The following is a 17461-nucleotide window of genomic DNA, read 5'->3' as shown; positions in this document are numbered from 1 at the left end:
GTCTCCATGGCGACGGCGGGGCGGGCGCGCCGGAAGCGGCGGCGCTGGCCGGCGGCCGGTCCCCTTAGCGCCGGTGTCGGTGGGTCCCGCCGCAGCCATGGAGCTGGGCCGGGCGGGCCTGGCCTGGGCTGCCGCCCTGCTGCTGGCGGCCCTGGGAGCGCAGGCGGCGGGGGATTTCGACCCGTACCGCGTCCTGGGGGTCGGCCGGAGCTCCAGCCAGGCCGACATCAAGAAGGCCTACAAGCGGCTCGCCCGGGAATGGTACGTGCCGTCCCAGGCTCCGGTCCCGCTCCTCAGCAGCGGCGGCGGGGGGGGGGGCGGACACACGGACGCAGGGCGGGGAGGACAGACCCACGGTGTCGTTTTGTGGCCTCTCGGGTGACAGAGCTAGGCCGCGGCGCTTCCAGGAGCGGGTAACGCGGCGGGAGGCGGGGGGAGTGGGTGGCATTACCCCGGCGTGGAGCGGGAGGCATTCCAGGTCCTTCTTTCTCATCTTGGACTGGGATAGACAAACGTTCAGGGAAGTCATCTGTAACGACGCAGGACAGTCAGGTCTCACCTTCTCCCCTTCCCAATTTCATACCCGCCCCGCGCCAGACAAGGCTCAGCAGGCAGGCAGAGACCAGCGCCCCGTCTTCCCCACAGGCCCCCAGTCATCCTGAAACCAAGCAAACACCTTCACGCTAGCACTCCGTCCTGCAAAACCCTCCTGGAGCCTGGCTACAAGGGAAAAAAGTCCTCCCTGACTCAACTGGGAACCTTTATTACTCCAGGGTCTAAGGCTCAGTTTGATACGTCGATGTCCGAGGGCGACTCAGCTCCCGTGGTGGAGGGAATCATGTTGGATCCACAAATGCTGCGCCCCTCACTGTGGTGCTGTGCGCCGGGAGCGGGCCCGAGGCGTTGCCTCGGGAAATAGCTTCACCCAGAGCTTTTAGAGCCTGCGTAGTTTTGCCTGAGACATCCCTGAGGGCTGTGGCGGGAGGTATTTTACAGGAAGAACTCTGTATGAATGTGGGGCAGGAGCTGAGGGATGCAGTGCTGGTAGGAAAGCTACACACTCCCTCGGTGAGGGATTTGGGAGGGAGGGACAGGCCCGTGTCCCAGCACTGCGTTTTGGGAAGGTGTTTCGGCAGGGAGAGCACGTGCTGGATGTAAAATCTACTCCCAGCCTCAGGGGATGCTGCTGCCCGAACTGTCCATGGCCCGCTCACCTCTGAGCGGAGGCTGGCAGCTCGCTGTGCCCCGCCCCGGGAACTCCTGACCCCCTTTTCCTCCGGTTCTGCCTTGTAGGCACCCTGACAAAAACAAGGACCCAGGAGCAGAAGACAAATTCATCCAGATTAGCAAGGCCTATGAGGTAACACACTCTTCTTGCTAAACTCGTGCTGTTGTTAGAAGTTAAGTGACCTTATTTTATGCTTTTTCTGTGTACACCTACACAGGAAAGGTACTTGACCCTGTAGAGGCAGACACTACTGACCAGAAAAGTCTTTTTTCTCGACAGAGAGCCGCTGGATGTCACCAGCGTGGCTTCTCTTGCAAATATTTTGCTACAGGTCTGCCCTGCTCTCACTAAAAGGCCTCAAATGAGGGAGGAGCAGGTATTTGCCAAGCCCCGCGCAGCTGGGTGGCCGTCTTGTCCGTGTCACACATACGTAGAGGCATTTTGGGGGTGATGTAAGCAGCTTTAATAGCCGCAGCACTTGAGTCGCTTCAAATTATTTTTTGCATAAGTAGTTATTTGCACATCGCTCCTGCGCAGCTCTCAAAATTGGCTGTCCCAGTTTACAGCAGCTGACCTGGTACTTCCACGGCAAGTGAGCTGAGCCCGTGGCAATAAAAACAAACCATCATCTCCCAGCTGAAAAATGCAGTTTCTTTGTAGGGCTGCTTGGTAAAACTTTTGGCACTTCCCAAAGCGCTGAGAAAACCCTCAATGTTCAAGTAGACGCCAGCAAAAGCTGCTCCAGAAAAGGGCGTTGATGCTCAGATAGCGGGATGTCCAGGCTCAAGGAGCAATTGGTGTCAGAAATGGGTACAGCCATCTCGATTTACAGGCTCCTTCTCTTTGGGATTTGGCTTTTTTTAACCCTTATTTACCACAGCGAGCCTGGAGGCAATGCAATGGTTCCTCTTCCAGAATATTCATCCCTCTGATGCAGAGCAAAGGCTGCACGTTCCCTCATAGTCCTTAGGCAGCTGCAGTTACTTACCGAAGGATTTTTGTCAGGGCAGTTCCCCCTCACAGTTTCAGGCGACTGTTCTTCTATCATCTACTTCCCAGATTCTCTCTAACGAGGAAAAGAGGGCAAATTTTGATCGCTACGGAGATGCCGGAGAAAGCCAGGGCTACTCTCAGCACCAGCATCGCCAGTTCCACCACTTTCACGAAGGCTTCTATTTTGACGAGTCCTTCTTCCATTTCCCCTTTAATTCGGAGAGGCGTGACACCTCTGACGAGAAGTATTTGCTCCATTTTTCCCACTACATCAATGAAATCGTGCCAGATAGTTTCAAGAAACCTTACCTCATTAAAATAACCTCGGACTGGTGTTTCAGCTGCATCCACATCGAGCCCGTGTGGAAGGAGGTCGCTCAGGAATTGGAGGCACTGGGTAAGGACGAGGCAGTTTAGGCTGGGCGTGTGTCCCTCACCCAGCGAGGCTGCAGTGATTGCCTTCAGCTTTGGAGGAGTGAGTTTAATCTGTAGATTTCCTCAGGGATTTATTGCTTTTTCCTGTTACTAACATCATAATTGATGAGGCTATATGTTAGAAATGAGGAAAAAAACTAGTCCCGTAGATCACGCAGGCAAGATGCCTTTTCTCCTGTCCCCACAGCTAGTGGCCTAGTGTGACACCGACGCTAATAAACGATGGCGTGGCCAAGGGCTGATCGCACCACCACGAATTCGGGCCACCAGCATAAATACTGTGTCACTCTTTGTCCTGCACTTGGATAGCTTTGATAAGCAAAGATCCCTGCAGAATACATGCTTGACTTCAGGGCCGCTACCATCCAGTGGTTTTGAGACTTACTGAACACATTTAGATGCCAAGGAGGTATTTTGTACTTGCCCTTCCACCCCCAGCTTCCTTGTTTTCCCTGCAGATGTTGTAAAAACACGTAGACTCAACAGACAGCAGGGGACAGGCATTTGTGGTGTCTGCTTACTAAGGGTTTTCTCCCTGAGGTTTTAATGTAGCACATGAAATACCAGTGGACAGAACAAAAGAGGACAGCGTGATCTCACCCTCCCTAGATAAAGCTATGAGGTTTAGATATAAATTTCAAGGATTGCAAGAGGAAGAAAGTACAGAGTTAGAAGGGACAGTCCCACAAATAACTCCCGAGCAGGCTGCTGGGCAAGGGAACACATCTTCAACCTCAGTTTTCTACTATGCATTTTGGGTCATCAGTGATCTTTCATGTGAACCCACTCTCCTTTTTCAGGAGTGGGAATCGGAGTCGTTCACGCTGGGTATGAAAGGCGTCTCGCCCACCACCTAGGTGCACACAGCACACCGTCCATACTAGGGCTCCTTAACGGGAAAATAACCTCCTTCCACAATGCTGTCATTCGAGAAAACCTGCGGCAATTCGTGGAGAACCTTCTGCCGGGGAATCTTGTAGAAAAGGTACGCTCTAGTAAGAGTGTCACATACTGCTGCTCGCGTCTGTCTGGATGTAGCTGTTGCAGTGGCTAATCTGTTTAATTCAGGCCCCAAGCTGAACTGTGTCATGAACACAAGAAGATCCAACTGAGGCTGGTGAAATGAGACGTTGTGAGAGCTGTAATTAACAGCTACAAACCCCGGAGCTGGTGGAAGCAATCGCGCAAGGCGGCTCCGTAATGCTTCTCCTTGCAAAAGGGTTAATCCCACTACTACACCGTTACACCAGCAACTCTGTGTGCCTGCTGCTCTCTCAGTTGTAATACCCCAGGGCTACCAGAGCGGTATGAAAGCTACTCCTAGGTTAGGAATCCATGATCATGCCCTACCTGTCTGCTGGATTTCACTGCCCTTTGCCTTTCTCAGGGTTTCATCCAACAAATTAAGGACCACTCACTAATATGTGGGCATTGTCTGCTAGAACTCACCCACGCAGAGACCTGTTGTTTTGTCCGGTTTTGATTCAGAGCTCTGAAACTGGAGCCAGCAGTGCGAGCCCTTTCAAAGTTATTGGTAAAACCTCCTACTAGATAAACAATTCCTGCATTTCAGCCTTGCTCAGTTATTTTTGGCAGAATCCTTGAGCACCCACCCCCGCCTTCAGAGCAATGGGTCCAGGTCAGCCCCCATCATGCTCTCGCCTGCCTATCCTCTGCCTGGAGCCTTGTTCCTTGTTTTCCTTTGGGGGTTTCAGTGACTTTCTCTTGGGGCCACCCTTCCCACCGGACTCTTGGTTTGCTGTCCTCTGGGTATTTGAGCTCTCACCCCAAAAAGCAGGGTCTGCTGCCACCTCCCACAGCTCAGCAAAAGCAGAGCTGGTAGTCTGCTCCTCTCCCTGTGAGCCCCTAAACAAGCTGTGATCTCCCTTTAATCTCCTTCCTCTAGGACAAAGAGGTACCACAGCTGAAACAGAGCAGGTTTGATGGAGCTCACAGGTGCCTGTTAACCCTTGGCTTCCCACTATCAATAAAGCATATGGCCCAGTGAACAGTTATGAGAATCAAAGTGACATCAGCATTGACTTGAAACAGCATCGACAGAGGGTGCCATCACTAAGAGGGTTAGTGGGGGTCGGCACTGATGGTTTCAGCTAATGCCTTTACAAAAAGCACAGCCCAGCCATATCTGTTGGAAGGACAAACCCACAGTTTGCTTTGTGTAACACCTGGACAGCTTTTCCAGGCTCGGTTCTCATTCAGACACCTAATCACACAGCACTGCATGTGTCTAACGGCTCCGAGGTTAAACTAATGTTCTGACTCTATTTAAAGATTACAGATAAAAACTATGTCCGCTTTCTCTCCAACTGGAAGAAAGAAAACAAGCCCCACGTCCTTCTATTTGATCATATGCCAGCTGTGCCATTATTATACAAGGTAATGTGATTTCTATTGCTGTATTGTTGACTTGCTAATAAATCCAGCTGTTCCAGAAGAAAATGTGATATTGCTGTGAGCAGAGGCGGACCGATGTCTCTAAATACTACTGACTGGTTCTGGGGGAGAGCAGGTTGATTTGTGTCAGTTGAAAATGGCACGGCCAGATGACCAACTTCCTTAGGAGTTTGTTTCTCCGTCCTGCCACGGAGGCACCATTAGTGGACGCGAAGGTGAGGGTGGGTTTCAGAGGTTACTGTAACAGAGGCATGTACCAACCTTTATTGGTAGTGAGACGTTTTTGCGGCACATCTAATTTAGGTTACTGGAAAGCCCGTTTCCTAAGAAACTCCTGCTACCATGAAAAATGTCAGGTTGTAAAATAAACCTGCGGGTCCATTGAGTACGATGACTAAGAGAATGCAAACTGCACTTCAGCAAGGGAGAGGAAGGGCTTTTACCTCTTGCAGCACATGCCCAGTGACATTTAAACAGCAGGAGGTGTTCTCAAAGCAAAGTCACCTCAGGCACTCGGGGGAGAAAATGTTGTTTGCTCTGTAATGTAAACACACACCGGTGCTTTCTTCCCATCCAGCTGACTGCCTTTGCATACCGTGATTACTTCTCCTTTGGTTATGTGTACGTCGGACTTCGAGGCACTGAACAGTTGTCCAGTCAGTACAACATCAACGTCTACACTCCCACCATGATGATCTTCAAGGAGCACATCAACAGGCCCGCTGATGTTGTGCAGGTATTGCTCTGAGCCCTCTCCGAGAGCTCATGTGAAATGAAGGCCGAGGTTTTCTGACTGAGCTGAGAGCGAATGCTCTTTACTCTGAAATGCACCACTAACCAGCCTCTCATCGCAAGCTCAGACTCAGGCTTCCGCAGAGGCAGTGACCATTAGGAGGGAGGAAGCTCAGCAGGTTTCAGCTATGGTGTCTGACTTTTTGAGGAGGGTGGCAGCAGGTCCCTCCTCAGTCTCAGGGCCTCAAAACTTCTCAGGTGATTTCAGCGAGGACACTGATAGCTGGCAGCCTTCCCCAGGCTTCAGACAAGAACGTTGCAACAGCTTTACTCCTCATCCTGCTCAGTTCTGACCTCTGCTTTCTTTGTCCTCGCCAGGCACGAGATATGAAGAAGCAGCTCATTGACGACTTCCTTTCCCAGAATAAGTTCCTCATGGTGGCCAGACTCACCAACCAGAGGCTGTTCCAGGAGCTGTGTCCTGTGAAGAAGTCTCACCGTCAGCGAAAGTAAGGCTCCATGGATGACACATCCCCCCCATTTTGTTCCCCAAGGCTCCTAAAAGCCACCTATTGTTTGATTCTGAGGGAGAAGGGAAACGACTGCATTGGATCCTGCTGGGTATCTGCATCATTTGATAGTTTCCCCGCCTTCACGAGGCATATCCTGGGGCAGAGTGCAGGCGGAAGGGAGGAGGAACAGGGTGACAGGCTGGAGAGCTGAGTCCATGGAAGGCAGGAGCAGCCTGTCCGGAAGCAACAGATTGGATTTCTGGCTCTTCAGGATCCTTCTGGCTGGGGGAAAAGGGAGGGTCGTTTCCTCTCACGTCCAGAATGGCTCCTAATCCTCCGTCTCACTGTGTTGCCTAGGCACTGTGTGGTCTTACTGACCGGAGAAGGCGATAAGTTTGCTGAGGCTTACGAGGCATTTCTGACTTTTGCTGTGGCCAACACAAAAGACACACTGAAGTTTGTGCACATCTATAACGATCGGCAGCCGGAGTTTGCGGACGCCTTGCTGATGGATGAGGAGAAGTATCGGGGAAAATCAGCTGTGAGGGTTTCCTTGTTTTCTTTCCCTTCTTCTTTTCATCTGTCATTCTAACTCACATCACTTTATGTAGGATGCTATACCTTGATCTGACACCTAATTCTGGGCAGTGATTTGAAGCATAACATCTGCCTAGTAAAGCATACCTTCCTCTCTGACATCTGTGATGTTATTGGCTTGTCCAGGTGGTCATTTTGGAGAGACGGAATAACGCAGGGAAGATTGCCTATAAAACCTTGGAGGAGGCCTGGCAGGGCAGCAAAGAGGACAACTTCATCCTCCTGGACCTTCTGGACCAGCTGAGGACAGACCCCGGCCTCCTCTCTTCAGAGACTGTCCTGGCAGACTTGAATGATGAACTCGCTCCTGTAAGTGCACAGCCATTCCAGCTGCCTAACAACTGTGTTACTGTTACGGGCAGTCCCATTGTGGTCACTCAAGGGGATTATTTATACTTCAAAATACCGAGGCAAGACTCTTGCAAGTTGTCTTACTTGTGGAAGGAAGCTCATGGCATGCTCCAGAGCTGATTTGGCCGGGGGTTCTGTTTAAGGGGTGGTAGTATTGTCAGGGCTCTGGATAGCAGGTTTCTAATTTGCTTTTTTCTTTTTAAACAGATGTTCCTTATCCGATGGCTCTACTCCATGCTGGACTATATCTCAGACTGCTGGGACAGTTTGTTTCACAGTAACTGGTACGGATTGGGTGTTAACGAGTCCTGATGGGGAGCAGGATTGCTGTTACCTTGTTCAGATGCATAGTAGAACCAGGTTCTTATTGCCAGGAATTGAGACCATATCCAAACACAGAGGTGCCTGTATTCTCTCGAGATCTAGGTGGAGAGCGGGGACTCCACAGGGACATCAGCTTCTGCCTCGAGTACGGGTACTTTGGCCTTGAGGCTGAGCGTGGACATTACGCTCCTGAAAACACAAATTGTTTTTCATGGCTTCCCCATAGCCTTATTTTAAAATGGATCCATTTTGGTCCTTCTCCTTCCGGGTGGGAGCAGGGCAGCACTCAAAATCGTAATCCTCTTTAAGACCCCAGGAAATGAGCCAAGTTTCTGGGGCAACTGCATGGTATTACTTGAGGTAGACAGGAACTGAAGTTTGAGCAGAAACCGCACAACTCGCGGACCTGATTGCTGTTTGCAAATCTTCCCCTCAGGCGAGAAATGATGCCGCTGCTGTCCTTGCTCTTCTCTGCGCTCTTCATTCTCTTTGGCACAGTTATTGTTCAGGCTTTCAGGTGAGTGCACGCCAAAACGTCCTACGGGGATCTTACAGTCCAGCCAACAGCACCTCAGTCCAATCTGGTGCCTTAAGCACACACGAGATAATCTTCCTTTGCAGCGATTCGAGTGATACACGAGACTCTCCACCCTCTGAGAAAGAAGAAACCGCCGCAAAGACCGAGAAGAACGACGCAAGCTTCAGCAAAGAGAGTAACAGGTTCTCTCTAATTTCTCCAGAAACGTTTTCTGCTGAAGCATTGCTTGGGGAGCATCTGTGCAGAGAGAGAGCACGCAGAGAGTGTTAGGTGGGCAGCAGAGAAGTGCCAAAGTTGCGAGAGATACCGCACTCATTGCGCAGGCACAGCGAGGTGGGTAGGAGCCAGGCCAGCAAGGACAGGGCTGCACAAACTTAGTGATTAAGCGATTCCCACTGAGTTTGCCCCAGACAACATCCTCAGGGGAACGGTAAAGGCCTGGCTGACTCGTTGAGGAAGATCAAATTCTTCCATTGCACCAATTAAGCTGGCTTTAGCTGCAGGCACAGGGATGGCTCAGCGTGCAGGGGTGGGGAACGAGTTCATGGTTTCCCCATCCTCAGTTGCTCCCAGTCCCTTGTTCCCCTTTCACTGGGTCACTGTTTTGTTGCAGCAGGATTCCCAAAAAGGGTTTTGTGGAGGTGACTGAGCTCACGGACATCAACTACAACAGTAACTTGGTACGCCTGAGGCCGGGTCACATGAACGTGGTCTTGATCCTGTCCAACTCAACCAAAACCATCCTCCTCCAGAAGTTTGCCCTGGAAGTCTACACGTTCACAGGGTAGGTTGGGGCCCTCTCCTGGGTTTCTGTTACTGTTTTAACAACTTGTGCAATGCTGCTCTGACGATGAGTTAGGAGCGGTGTTGCCTCGATCACCGGGAGGGAATGCTTCTGGCGAGCAGGGCAGCCTCTGCGCGCAGTAGTGGCAATGAGCCACTGAAAACCGAGCAGCTTTTCCCGGCTGTACTTGGTGGGGGTGGCCGGGCAGGTCTGGCGCTGCTGCCGCTTTGGCTGTACCCACATTGTAACGAATAGAGAGGACAACAGTGCTGCACGGCACGTAATTGTCACCTGTGCCGAACTGGGTTAAAAAAGGAGCTGTGGCAACATAGCTCTGAGCCTGCCCTTGTTTACAAACGCTTACCTGCCCAGTAGGAATCCAGCCTGATGCGGGAGATGAGCTAATCCTGCTTCTCCTCTGCTCTTCCCCCAGGAGCAGCTCTCTTCATTTCTCCTTCCTCAGCCTGGACAAGCACCGAGAATGGCTGGAGTACCTGTTAGAGTTCGCGCAGGATGCGGCCCCCATCCCAAACCAGTATGACAAGCATTTCCTCGAGCGTGACTACACGGGCTATGTCCTGGCTCTGAACGGCCACAAGAAATACTTCTGCCTCTTTAAGCCTCACAGATCGGGGGATGAGGGGGGAACCCTGGGATCGTGTGAGGATTACGATTCCTCGCCACCCACGGAAGCCAGAGGGAAATCCTCCTGCAGCCCAGGATCTAGATCCATTAAAAACAAATTACACAAATTGTCCTTTTGGATGGAACGTCTCCTAGAGGGTTCCTTACAGAGGTTCTATATCCCCTCGTGGCCCGCGCTAGACTGAGGGATTTTAAAGAGATTCTAATAGACAAACTTTTTATGAAGATGACAAGGGACAGCTCTTTCCAGGAATACACAGACGAGCGTGACGAATGGACCTTAGGTTTTAGATGAACTCGCCTAGGGCCGGCAACTAGAAAAATGATCTCCCCGCGTCCGGAGCCCCAGAGCGCAGCCAAGCGCGCCGAAATTCCCTCCACCAACTCGTCGTGCGTTTGGACGCTGTAAGAGCCAAGAAATCCGTTTTTTCCCTTCGTGTCCTGCCGCATCTGCTTCCCGAGTCGCCCCCGTTCCATCTCTCCTTTTGCCTCGGTTGAAGAAAAACCCGTGACTCCTCCGCCGCGGTGACTCGGGCCGGACCGCCCGCGGCCGGTGACGCAGGTCGGGTCGTGGCTGCCTCTCCCCTTCCCCGTGTGCTTCGCCCACGGTGCCTGGTGTAACGCTGGCGAGACCCTGCAGCCCCTCCCAGGCCCTGCCCTTCCGAAAGGCCTCCTCCCACCAGGCAGGCGCACTTTATCGGCTTTCCCCGGGGTAAGTGATCTAGAGTACGGGCGGGAGCGTCTCCCTCGTAGCAAACCTGTAGCTGGGACTCACCTGCAGGGTGGGTTAGTAGGCGATCTGCATGTTTCATGCTCCTCGTGTCATAGTTCCACGTCCAGCTTCACCAGCTAAACCATAACTGGGCAGGGAAGGGGTTTTGCACGGCCATAAATACTGTAAAGGTGTTGAGCCATTTAAATGTCACATTGATTTTTCAGATGCCTTTCTGCTTCTGTCGATTTTAGATGATGTATCCTAGAGCCATAACTTTGTGTCCTCAGATTGTAGGCGTGAGCTGCTCTGAGCCAGTAGTTGTGTAACAGAAACTCTACCTAGCTGCTAGGGAGTCGGTCCGGGCTCCTTTCACACACCCTTACATCTGTAGTACAAGCCAACCTTTCTTTGTATCAAGGAACCTAATTCTTCAATGATTGTACTCTTGAAACGTTGTCCCAGAAGTGCTGTATCATCAGACCATCGCTTAGTGCGAAACTCCTTTTGGTTTAGGCATGGGTTTAAGATGCTTGGGTTCAGCCTCTCACCTGTTTCCTTCTTGCCACAAACTTTTGTTTCTCAACACGCAGGCCTTGGGTTTTTGTTTGTTTGCGTTGGGGGTTTGTTGTCTTTTTGAACTCACAGGTCGGTGTGAAGCACAGGGTGTGGCTTACGCTTTGCTGTAGCTGTCTTGATCCTAAGAGCCACTTTCAGCACTGCCGGGGAAAGGGCAGCCCTCTAAGGCGGAGGGAAGGGCGAGCAGCAGACTCACGGCTGCTCTCCACTCCTCCAGCGATAAAGCAAAGCAACGAGGTTTCTCTTCGTGTCCAGGACTGAAATCCTGTGGGGCTTGTTCTTCCTTTTTGCTGCTCGGGGGCAGCCGCTGCCACCCGGCTGGTCCCGGCTGCGCCCCCTCCAGCCGCTCTGCCCCGGGGCCGAGCCCCCGCCAGGGCACGGGGCTGAGCGGGGCAGCCGTTGCCGTGGGGCTCTGAACCTGACGGCAGAGCACTGGGCCGAGCACGTGGTGGGAATTAAACAGCTCACTCAGCCCCTGCTGCCTTAGTTCCCATCTCAGCCGAGCAGCCAGTTAGGAGGAGTAACTGCCAATCTCCGAGCTAGCTGCCGATCCCATACGAAATCCGGGAATGCTCAAGTCATTTCACTGCCTACATGACCTAGCTGCTGACAGACCCTTGGCTTGCTGCACTCCTCCCCACCCAGGGAGCAGACTGGTGTGCTTCGACCACCACAGGTATCCCAAACACCCTGTATAATGTACTTCCAAATAAAGGCTGCGATGATACCAACTGACCCCATGTGAGGTTACTTAATTTTAGCTCAGCGGACTCTGGGCCGCAGCTTGTGCTGCTGCATGAGCGAGGCACTGAAATGGAGGGAAGGAAGGAAGGCGAGGTCTTCTCCCTGCCGGAGAGCTCCGAGGCACACGTACTGCTGAAATAGAGCGGGAGGGGAAACGAAACTCTGGCCTGATGCTGCTAGACTTTATTCTCATTTGGCTGGAGCAATCGCCGTAGCGCTCTTGTGCTTTTCCCACAGCTTGCCACGCAGGACCTGGCTAGAATAAGTTCTAGCCCAGTGGAAGGCGCTGCATAAATTTTTAAACATTTGCAAAAGGGAAAAAAAATACTCTCTGGGTCTCTGCTGCCTCTTCAGCTAGTCAGAAACCAGGAGAAAACCCTTGACACATTAAAAAAAGTGCCTAGTTGTGCTACAGCGAGGGAATTCAGCCTTGCCCCAAATACGAAGAAAAGGCTTTATGGCCTTTAAAATACAGTTCCTGTGCTGCACACCTGCTGGAATCCTTTTTTAAATTTTCTTTTTAGCACGGGTAACCTCCCCTTCTAGACCGAGCTTTGTTTCAGGAGTGCTTGCAGCACTCCACCCTTGCCGGCTGCGGCCGGACGGGAGCTCAGCTCCCGCTCAGCTGTAACTCTGCCCTTCGCTGCTTTTATCCAGGTCAGACTAACTCAGCTTGTGTCGCCATTTTCTGGAAAAAACTTCTTTCGCGGGCTGAAGCAAACGCCAAACTCTTCTAAACCCCTCGTTTAGTTCGCTTTAGCGTCCATGGTGGAGCACTGGCTGCTTGCTTGTAGAACAGCCCGGGCGGAGGCTGCTTGGGCCCCAGGTCTGTCTGCCCTCTCCCAGCAGTCGCGAGCCGTCACCCCCTGATCATTTTCCAACCCCCAGCGCCGCTCGACCCATCTCATAACGTATCATCAGCGAAACACACTCGCGAGTCTGTTATGCACGTGGTGGTTCGTAATCCAAAGATTGAGGCAATTCAGTCCTAGTGCACTACTCGAGTCGATTCTGAGCGATCGCACACCGCTTGGAAGCTGAAGCGAAGGGATACAGCCCCCCCAGACTAAAGGTTGTACCAAAACTCCTCCATGGAGCGAGCGTGGGGGCAGTGGCTGCCCGCCTCCCCTCTGCCATTCACCGAAAGCCTGCCGGGAACGAGTACACTAACGCAGGCTGAGAAGTAGGACTGAAAACTAGGTACATATTTTGCACTTTTGATACTGGGGGGGGGGGGGGGGGGGAGGGAATTAACTTATTTGGCAAACTTGTCTTTTTTAGTTTTGTTTTGTTTTGTATTTGTGAACAGGCACTGATGTCATTTTGTTTTAAGACGATTACAGAATCGCAACCAAAATAAAATATTTTAATGTGTGATGAGGTGGCTCTGTGTTTCCGTGTACAAGTGAACCTCACCTCCGCGGCAGCTCCGACGTTCCGGGAGCAATGAAACCGCTCCTGCCACAGGCGATGCCCAGTTACCTCCAGCAGAAAATTCAGTCAAATATCCCCCTACTCTCCGACCAAGCCCCAGGCCACTTTCGGCTGCCCTCCCTTTACATTTATCACCCTGCTGCTGCATCTTAACAGGAGGAACCTCCTACCAGTGCCAGTTTTGCCACGAATCCCTATAAGCCAGATGAGTAATTGCAGCTGTGAAAGCAAAGGCGAAGCCCCATTAGCCTCATCTTTTCCTTTCCCAGGCAAACCCCAAAGCTACAGCCACCAGTTAAACGGGCTGTTCAAACCCATCTGCCACCTACAGTTTATCAGCTTAACATTATTTTGTCTAGTGGTAAATGACATCCAGTCCTTACTGCAAGTCCCACGTTCGCTGCAACTGGTCGAGGGGAACGGGACAGGGAGAGGCTCAGCCGCGGCCAGAGCGGCGCTGCCCCGGGGCAGGCGGGAGCTGCCCTCACATCGTCTGCACTCCGGGGAGGACGCACAGCATCTCGAACAGCAGGTTTGCCCCCAGGAGCGCCGTGTTACCTGAGGACAGACAAAAAGGGGGAAAACCCCAAGCCATGAATGCCCAACCGCTCTCACCCACGGCGGCCAGCCGCCTCTGCCGGGCGCGCACGCCTTTCAACCATCTCTGCACTCACCGGAGACATCGTACATCGGTGCAACTTCTACAAGGTCACATCCCACTATGCTCAGGCCTTTGCAGCCACGAATAATCTCCAAAGCCTAAGGAAAAAAAAAAAAAAAGACTTGGGCTCATGAAACACATCTGATTTAGCAGACTGGTCAGGGCTCTGCTTTCCTCATAGGCAGCTAAGGAAACCCAACCCGTACAGACCAAATCACATCGGTTCAACACTTCCTTGCCTCATTACCACTATGAAATGCTCCCCAGCCTCCCTAACCCTTCGCTTTGCTGCGCTGGCAGCGCAACCTCCTTTAATGGGAGCAAAACCAACCCCTTCCCACTGGGAAACGAAGCTGCGTCCCCCTTACCTGCGCAGGCGTGAGCCCGGCTATCTCCGGCGTCCCGGTGCCCGGCGCGTACGCGGGGTCTAGTCCATCGATATCGAAACTGACGTACACCGGCCTGTCCCCCATCTGCTCCCTCACCTCCCGCATCAGCGGCACCAGGGAATTCCTCCAGCACTCTTCAGCCGGGACCACCCGGAAGCCCTGCGGGCACACACACCACCCAAGCACCCACGTGGGGAAAAGCAGTGCATCCCCTGCCCTGCCAGGGATGTCCGTTGGGATAAATCCTCATCCCAGGGCCAAGCTGCAGAGGTGCACCGTGAAGCACCCTCCGCTCACCCCCCAATTTCTTATTCTCCGCTCAGCTAACAGCTCGGTGTGCTGGCAGCACTTGTCCTGTGGGCCAAGCTGCTGGCATGGGACAAGATGCAGAAAAGATACTTCTTTTCCTGCTGAAGCTGAGGGGATATTAATGACAGGGAGAGGAAGCTGCGCTCAGCACACACCTGCGGCCAAGTTTACCTGGTCCTGGCAGTACTTGTAGGGATCGGGGTCGTAAGAGGAGCCTCGGATGCCGATCTGGACCACGCGGCTGCAGTCCAGCAGCCCTTCCTCCACGCAGCGCCGGAACGGGGTCCCGTGGTAGATCTTCTCCCCCAGGGCTCTGTCACCCGTGTCGGTGTGAGCATCCACGTGCACCAGTCCCACGGGTCCGTGCCTAGTCGAGTCGGGGTGGCCACGTTAGTCCCCAGCCCCTGGGCGATGGCCCTGCCTACATCCTGGCGAGCACACCAGGAGCCTTCCCCAAGGCTCCTTCCCAGGTTCTTATTCTACATCTCCAAGTCAGAAACTTACTTTTCTGCCACGGCCTGCAGGATGGGGTATGTTATGGTGTGATCTCCACCTGCAACAGGACAGGGATGAGGGCGTAACACACTGCAAGGGGTGCTCAGCACTTATTACGTTTGTTCCCAGGTGATTTCCCCCCCCCCCCTTGCATTTATCCTGCACTTGTTTATACACCCCAGGGCTTCTCTCCCAAAGGAAAACCTGAGGCTCCCAGGTACAGGTGCCTTCCTCTCTCCTCCTTGGGAGGACCAGAGATGCATGACTGCTGGCAGAGGCAGCCCATGGAGCAGGACCCTTGACCAGGCTTATAAATAGGTGCTTGATTCATTTCTGAGGACGCTGTAACTGACAATTTGCCCTTCCTCACTCCATACACTCCCTTCATTTAGCGATGCCAAGCTGCGACAGCTGGAAACTTGACCACGCATCCAAATCACACCCTGCACGGAGCAGCACACTGCCGGGCGCTTGCTCAAGCTTGAAGCTTTCCAGAGGGACACAAACTGCTCTTGCTTTGGGCCCTGCTCAACAGGACACCGAGAGCACGCTGCCGACTGGATTTGTGGTTGAGCTTCAGGCTGTGCATCGAAACAATCTCCTGGTTGACCCGTTCTCCCCATTTTTGATACAAGAGGCATCACTGCTGGCAGTCATTTCAGCAGAGAGCGTGTGAATTTACCCCGGATTTACCCATTTAGCCCATGATTTAGCAGAGGACACATCCACCACTCACCATCTACCTTGTTCAGACTGAGCGAGGGCAGGAGGAGCAGGGGTTTGGGTGAGCAGGGATGGGGTGGCAGGGCGAGGGGACGTGGGGTCCTTACCCAAGGTGAGGGGCACGCAGCCGGAGGCCACTATCTCCTGGTAGGACTCTCGGATGAGGCGGCAGCTGTCGGGCAGGTTGTAGAGGTTCACGTTCACATCCCCAACGTCAGCCACCCGCAGGGAGTCGAAAGGCGCTGCCCCGGTGCTGGCGTTGTACCTCCTCAGCATCGCCGACTCGGCCCGGATGTGGCGCGGGCCGAACCTGGGGAGATGGCAGAGCTGGGAAAAGCTGCTGGGCAGAGTTCCCGACGCCAGCGCCGCGCCTCTTGCGGGAGGAGAAGCTGTGCTAACCGGCCGGAGCCAAGCACCAGCTCCCCGGGCACCGCGGCCAGCCCTCACCTGGCTCCCGGCCGGTTGGATGTGCCCGTGTCTAGAGGGACACCGACAAAAGCTGCGTCCAGCCCCTCCGCCGATGCCTGAACGGGCAGTTTCATCATGGAGCAGACCCCCACGGGCCGAGCCACGGACTGGGCACTGGGGGGCACGTTGAACTGCGAGCCCCAGCGGCAAGGGGCCCCGCGCCCCGGGTGCCGGAGCAGCCCCGCGGACGCGCCGGGAGAGCCGGCAGCAAAAGCAGCCGGCTTGCGAGAGCACAGCCCGGCTTCCCGGGGCAGCAGCAGGCTGCCGGCAGCCCGGAGCAGGCGGCTCATCCTGCCCCACGCGCTCCGAGGGGAGCCAGGGGTGCTGGCGGAGACTGCGGCGTTTCGGCTGGAGCGCAGCAGCCGAGCAGAGCGCCAGCCGCCTGCGCCAGGCCACCCCCCGCCCTCCCCAGGGTTCAAGGTGCGGCCGGACACCCCGCTGCCCGGGGAAGGGCAGGGATTCAGCTCGGGCCTCACGTTCCCCCTTTCCCGGCCACCCCTTTTTCCCCCGCAGCACCGTCTGCTTCCCAGCAAACACCAGCAGCGAGGGGCTTCAGCTCGAGCGTCTCCAAGGAGAGCCTGCCTAGGGAGTGGCAGGAGGAACGCGCTGGGAAATGATCCGGCTTTGCTCCCCTCGGGCATTTGCAGAAAGTAAGGCAGCGCTGGTTGCGGTAACAGCATATACTTTTAAACAGCGCTTTACAAAAAGCACCCGGAATGCTGAAGAATCATAAAAATGTCTCACTAACGAAAGGCAGGCAGTGAAAGAAAACAAAAAAAAAAAGTCCGACCTCAGCAGAACCACAGACAGACAAAATGCAAGCAAACGAGAAGCAATAACAGGGATTTAAGAACAAGAGGCGGTGCTACGGGACAAGCATTTTAGGCCATTTTTGAGGACAGAGGCGAAATGAGATGATTTCCAGGGGAAGCAAGTTTCCAGTGTCTGGAGTTAAACCAGCACAGATCAAACCCTGGTTGGCCTAATAACGACATGCTTGAAATCAGATGGCTCTGGCTCCTAATTCTGTTCCCTGCTTGTGTAGCGATTGGGCCTGGGATGAAAATCAAAGGAAAAAAAAAATGCAGACTATATTCGCAGCAGAAAGCCTGCGCCACACAGTTGGTTCGGATATGGACTATCCGGTGTGGAATATGTGTGTATTCCATGCCTGGTGCTGCAGGGACAAGGAGAGACTCGACATGTCAACAAGCCAAGCTGCGCCTCGCTGAGCTAACCAGCTCTGGCTGGCTCAGAGAAACAGCAGAACAACAGAAAGAGAGGTCAGAGCGGAGATCTACCAAAAAAGCGACACTATTTACTCTTCAAAAAGTTCCAGAGTGTCCGGGGAACAGGCCTCACTGCTAGACACAGGGGCACAGAGCTCACAGGA

At 53.5% G+C, this 17461-nt stretch overlaps 2 protein-coding genes across 2 annotated transcripts; one reads left to right on the top strand and one right to left on the bottom strand.

Moving 5' to 3' along the window:
- Positions 1–29: 29 nt before the first annotated feature.
- Positions 30–11580, top strand: DNAJC16 (DnaJ heat shock protein family (Hsp40) member C16). Its single transcript, XM_042794322.1, has 14 exons — positions 30–261; positions 1294–1360; positions 2288–2618; positions 3457–3641; positions 4949–5053; positions 5649–5807; positions 6182–6312; positions 6673–6856; positions 7039–7221; positions 7471–7547; positions 8024–8104; positions 8209–8307; positions 8739–8909; positions 9343–11580. Exons 1-14 carry the CDS (start codon positions 98–100, stop codon positions 9737–9739), a joined length of 2334 nt encoding a protein of 777 aa, XP_042650256.1. The 5' UTR covers positions 30–97; the 3' UTR covers positions 9740–11580.
- On the bottom strand, positions 10514–16455 carry AGMAT (agmatinase). Its single transcript, XM_032986580.2, has 7 exons — positions 16048–16455; positions 15708–15910; positions 14887–14935; positions 14554–14749; positions 14053–14232; positions 13698–13782; positions 10514–13581 (listed from the first exon to the last, which is right to left on the bottom strand). The coding sequence occupies exons 1-7, from the start codon at positions 16356–16358 to the stop codon at positions 13508–13510; spliced, it is 1098 nt and encodes a 365-aa protein (XP_032842471.2). The 5' UTR covers positions 16359–16455; the 3' UTR covers positions 10514–13507.
- Between the last annotated feature and the right edge of the window lie 1006 nt (positions 16456–17461).

The sequence above is a fragment of the Tyto alba genome, unplaced genomic scaffold (genome assembly GCF_018691265.1).
Source record: "Tyto alba isolate M040663 unplaced genomic scaffold, T.alba_DEE_v4.0 Super-Scaffold_20000042, whole genome shotgun sequence".
Lineage (NCBI taxonomy): Eukaryota > Metazoa > Chordata > Aves > Strigiformes > Tytonidae > Tyto > Tyto alba.
The sequence above is the reverse complement of the archived record's forward strand: the minus strand, read 5'-3'. Positions and strand labels throughout refer to the sequence as shown.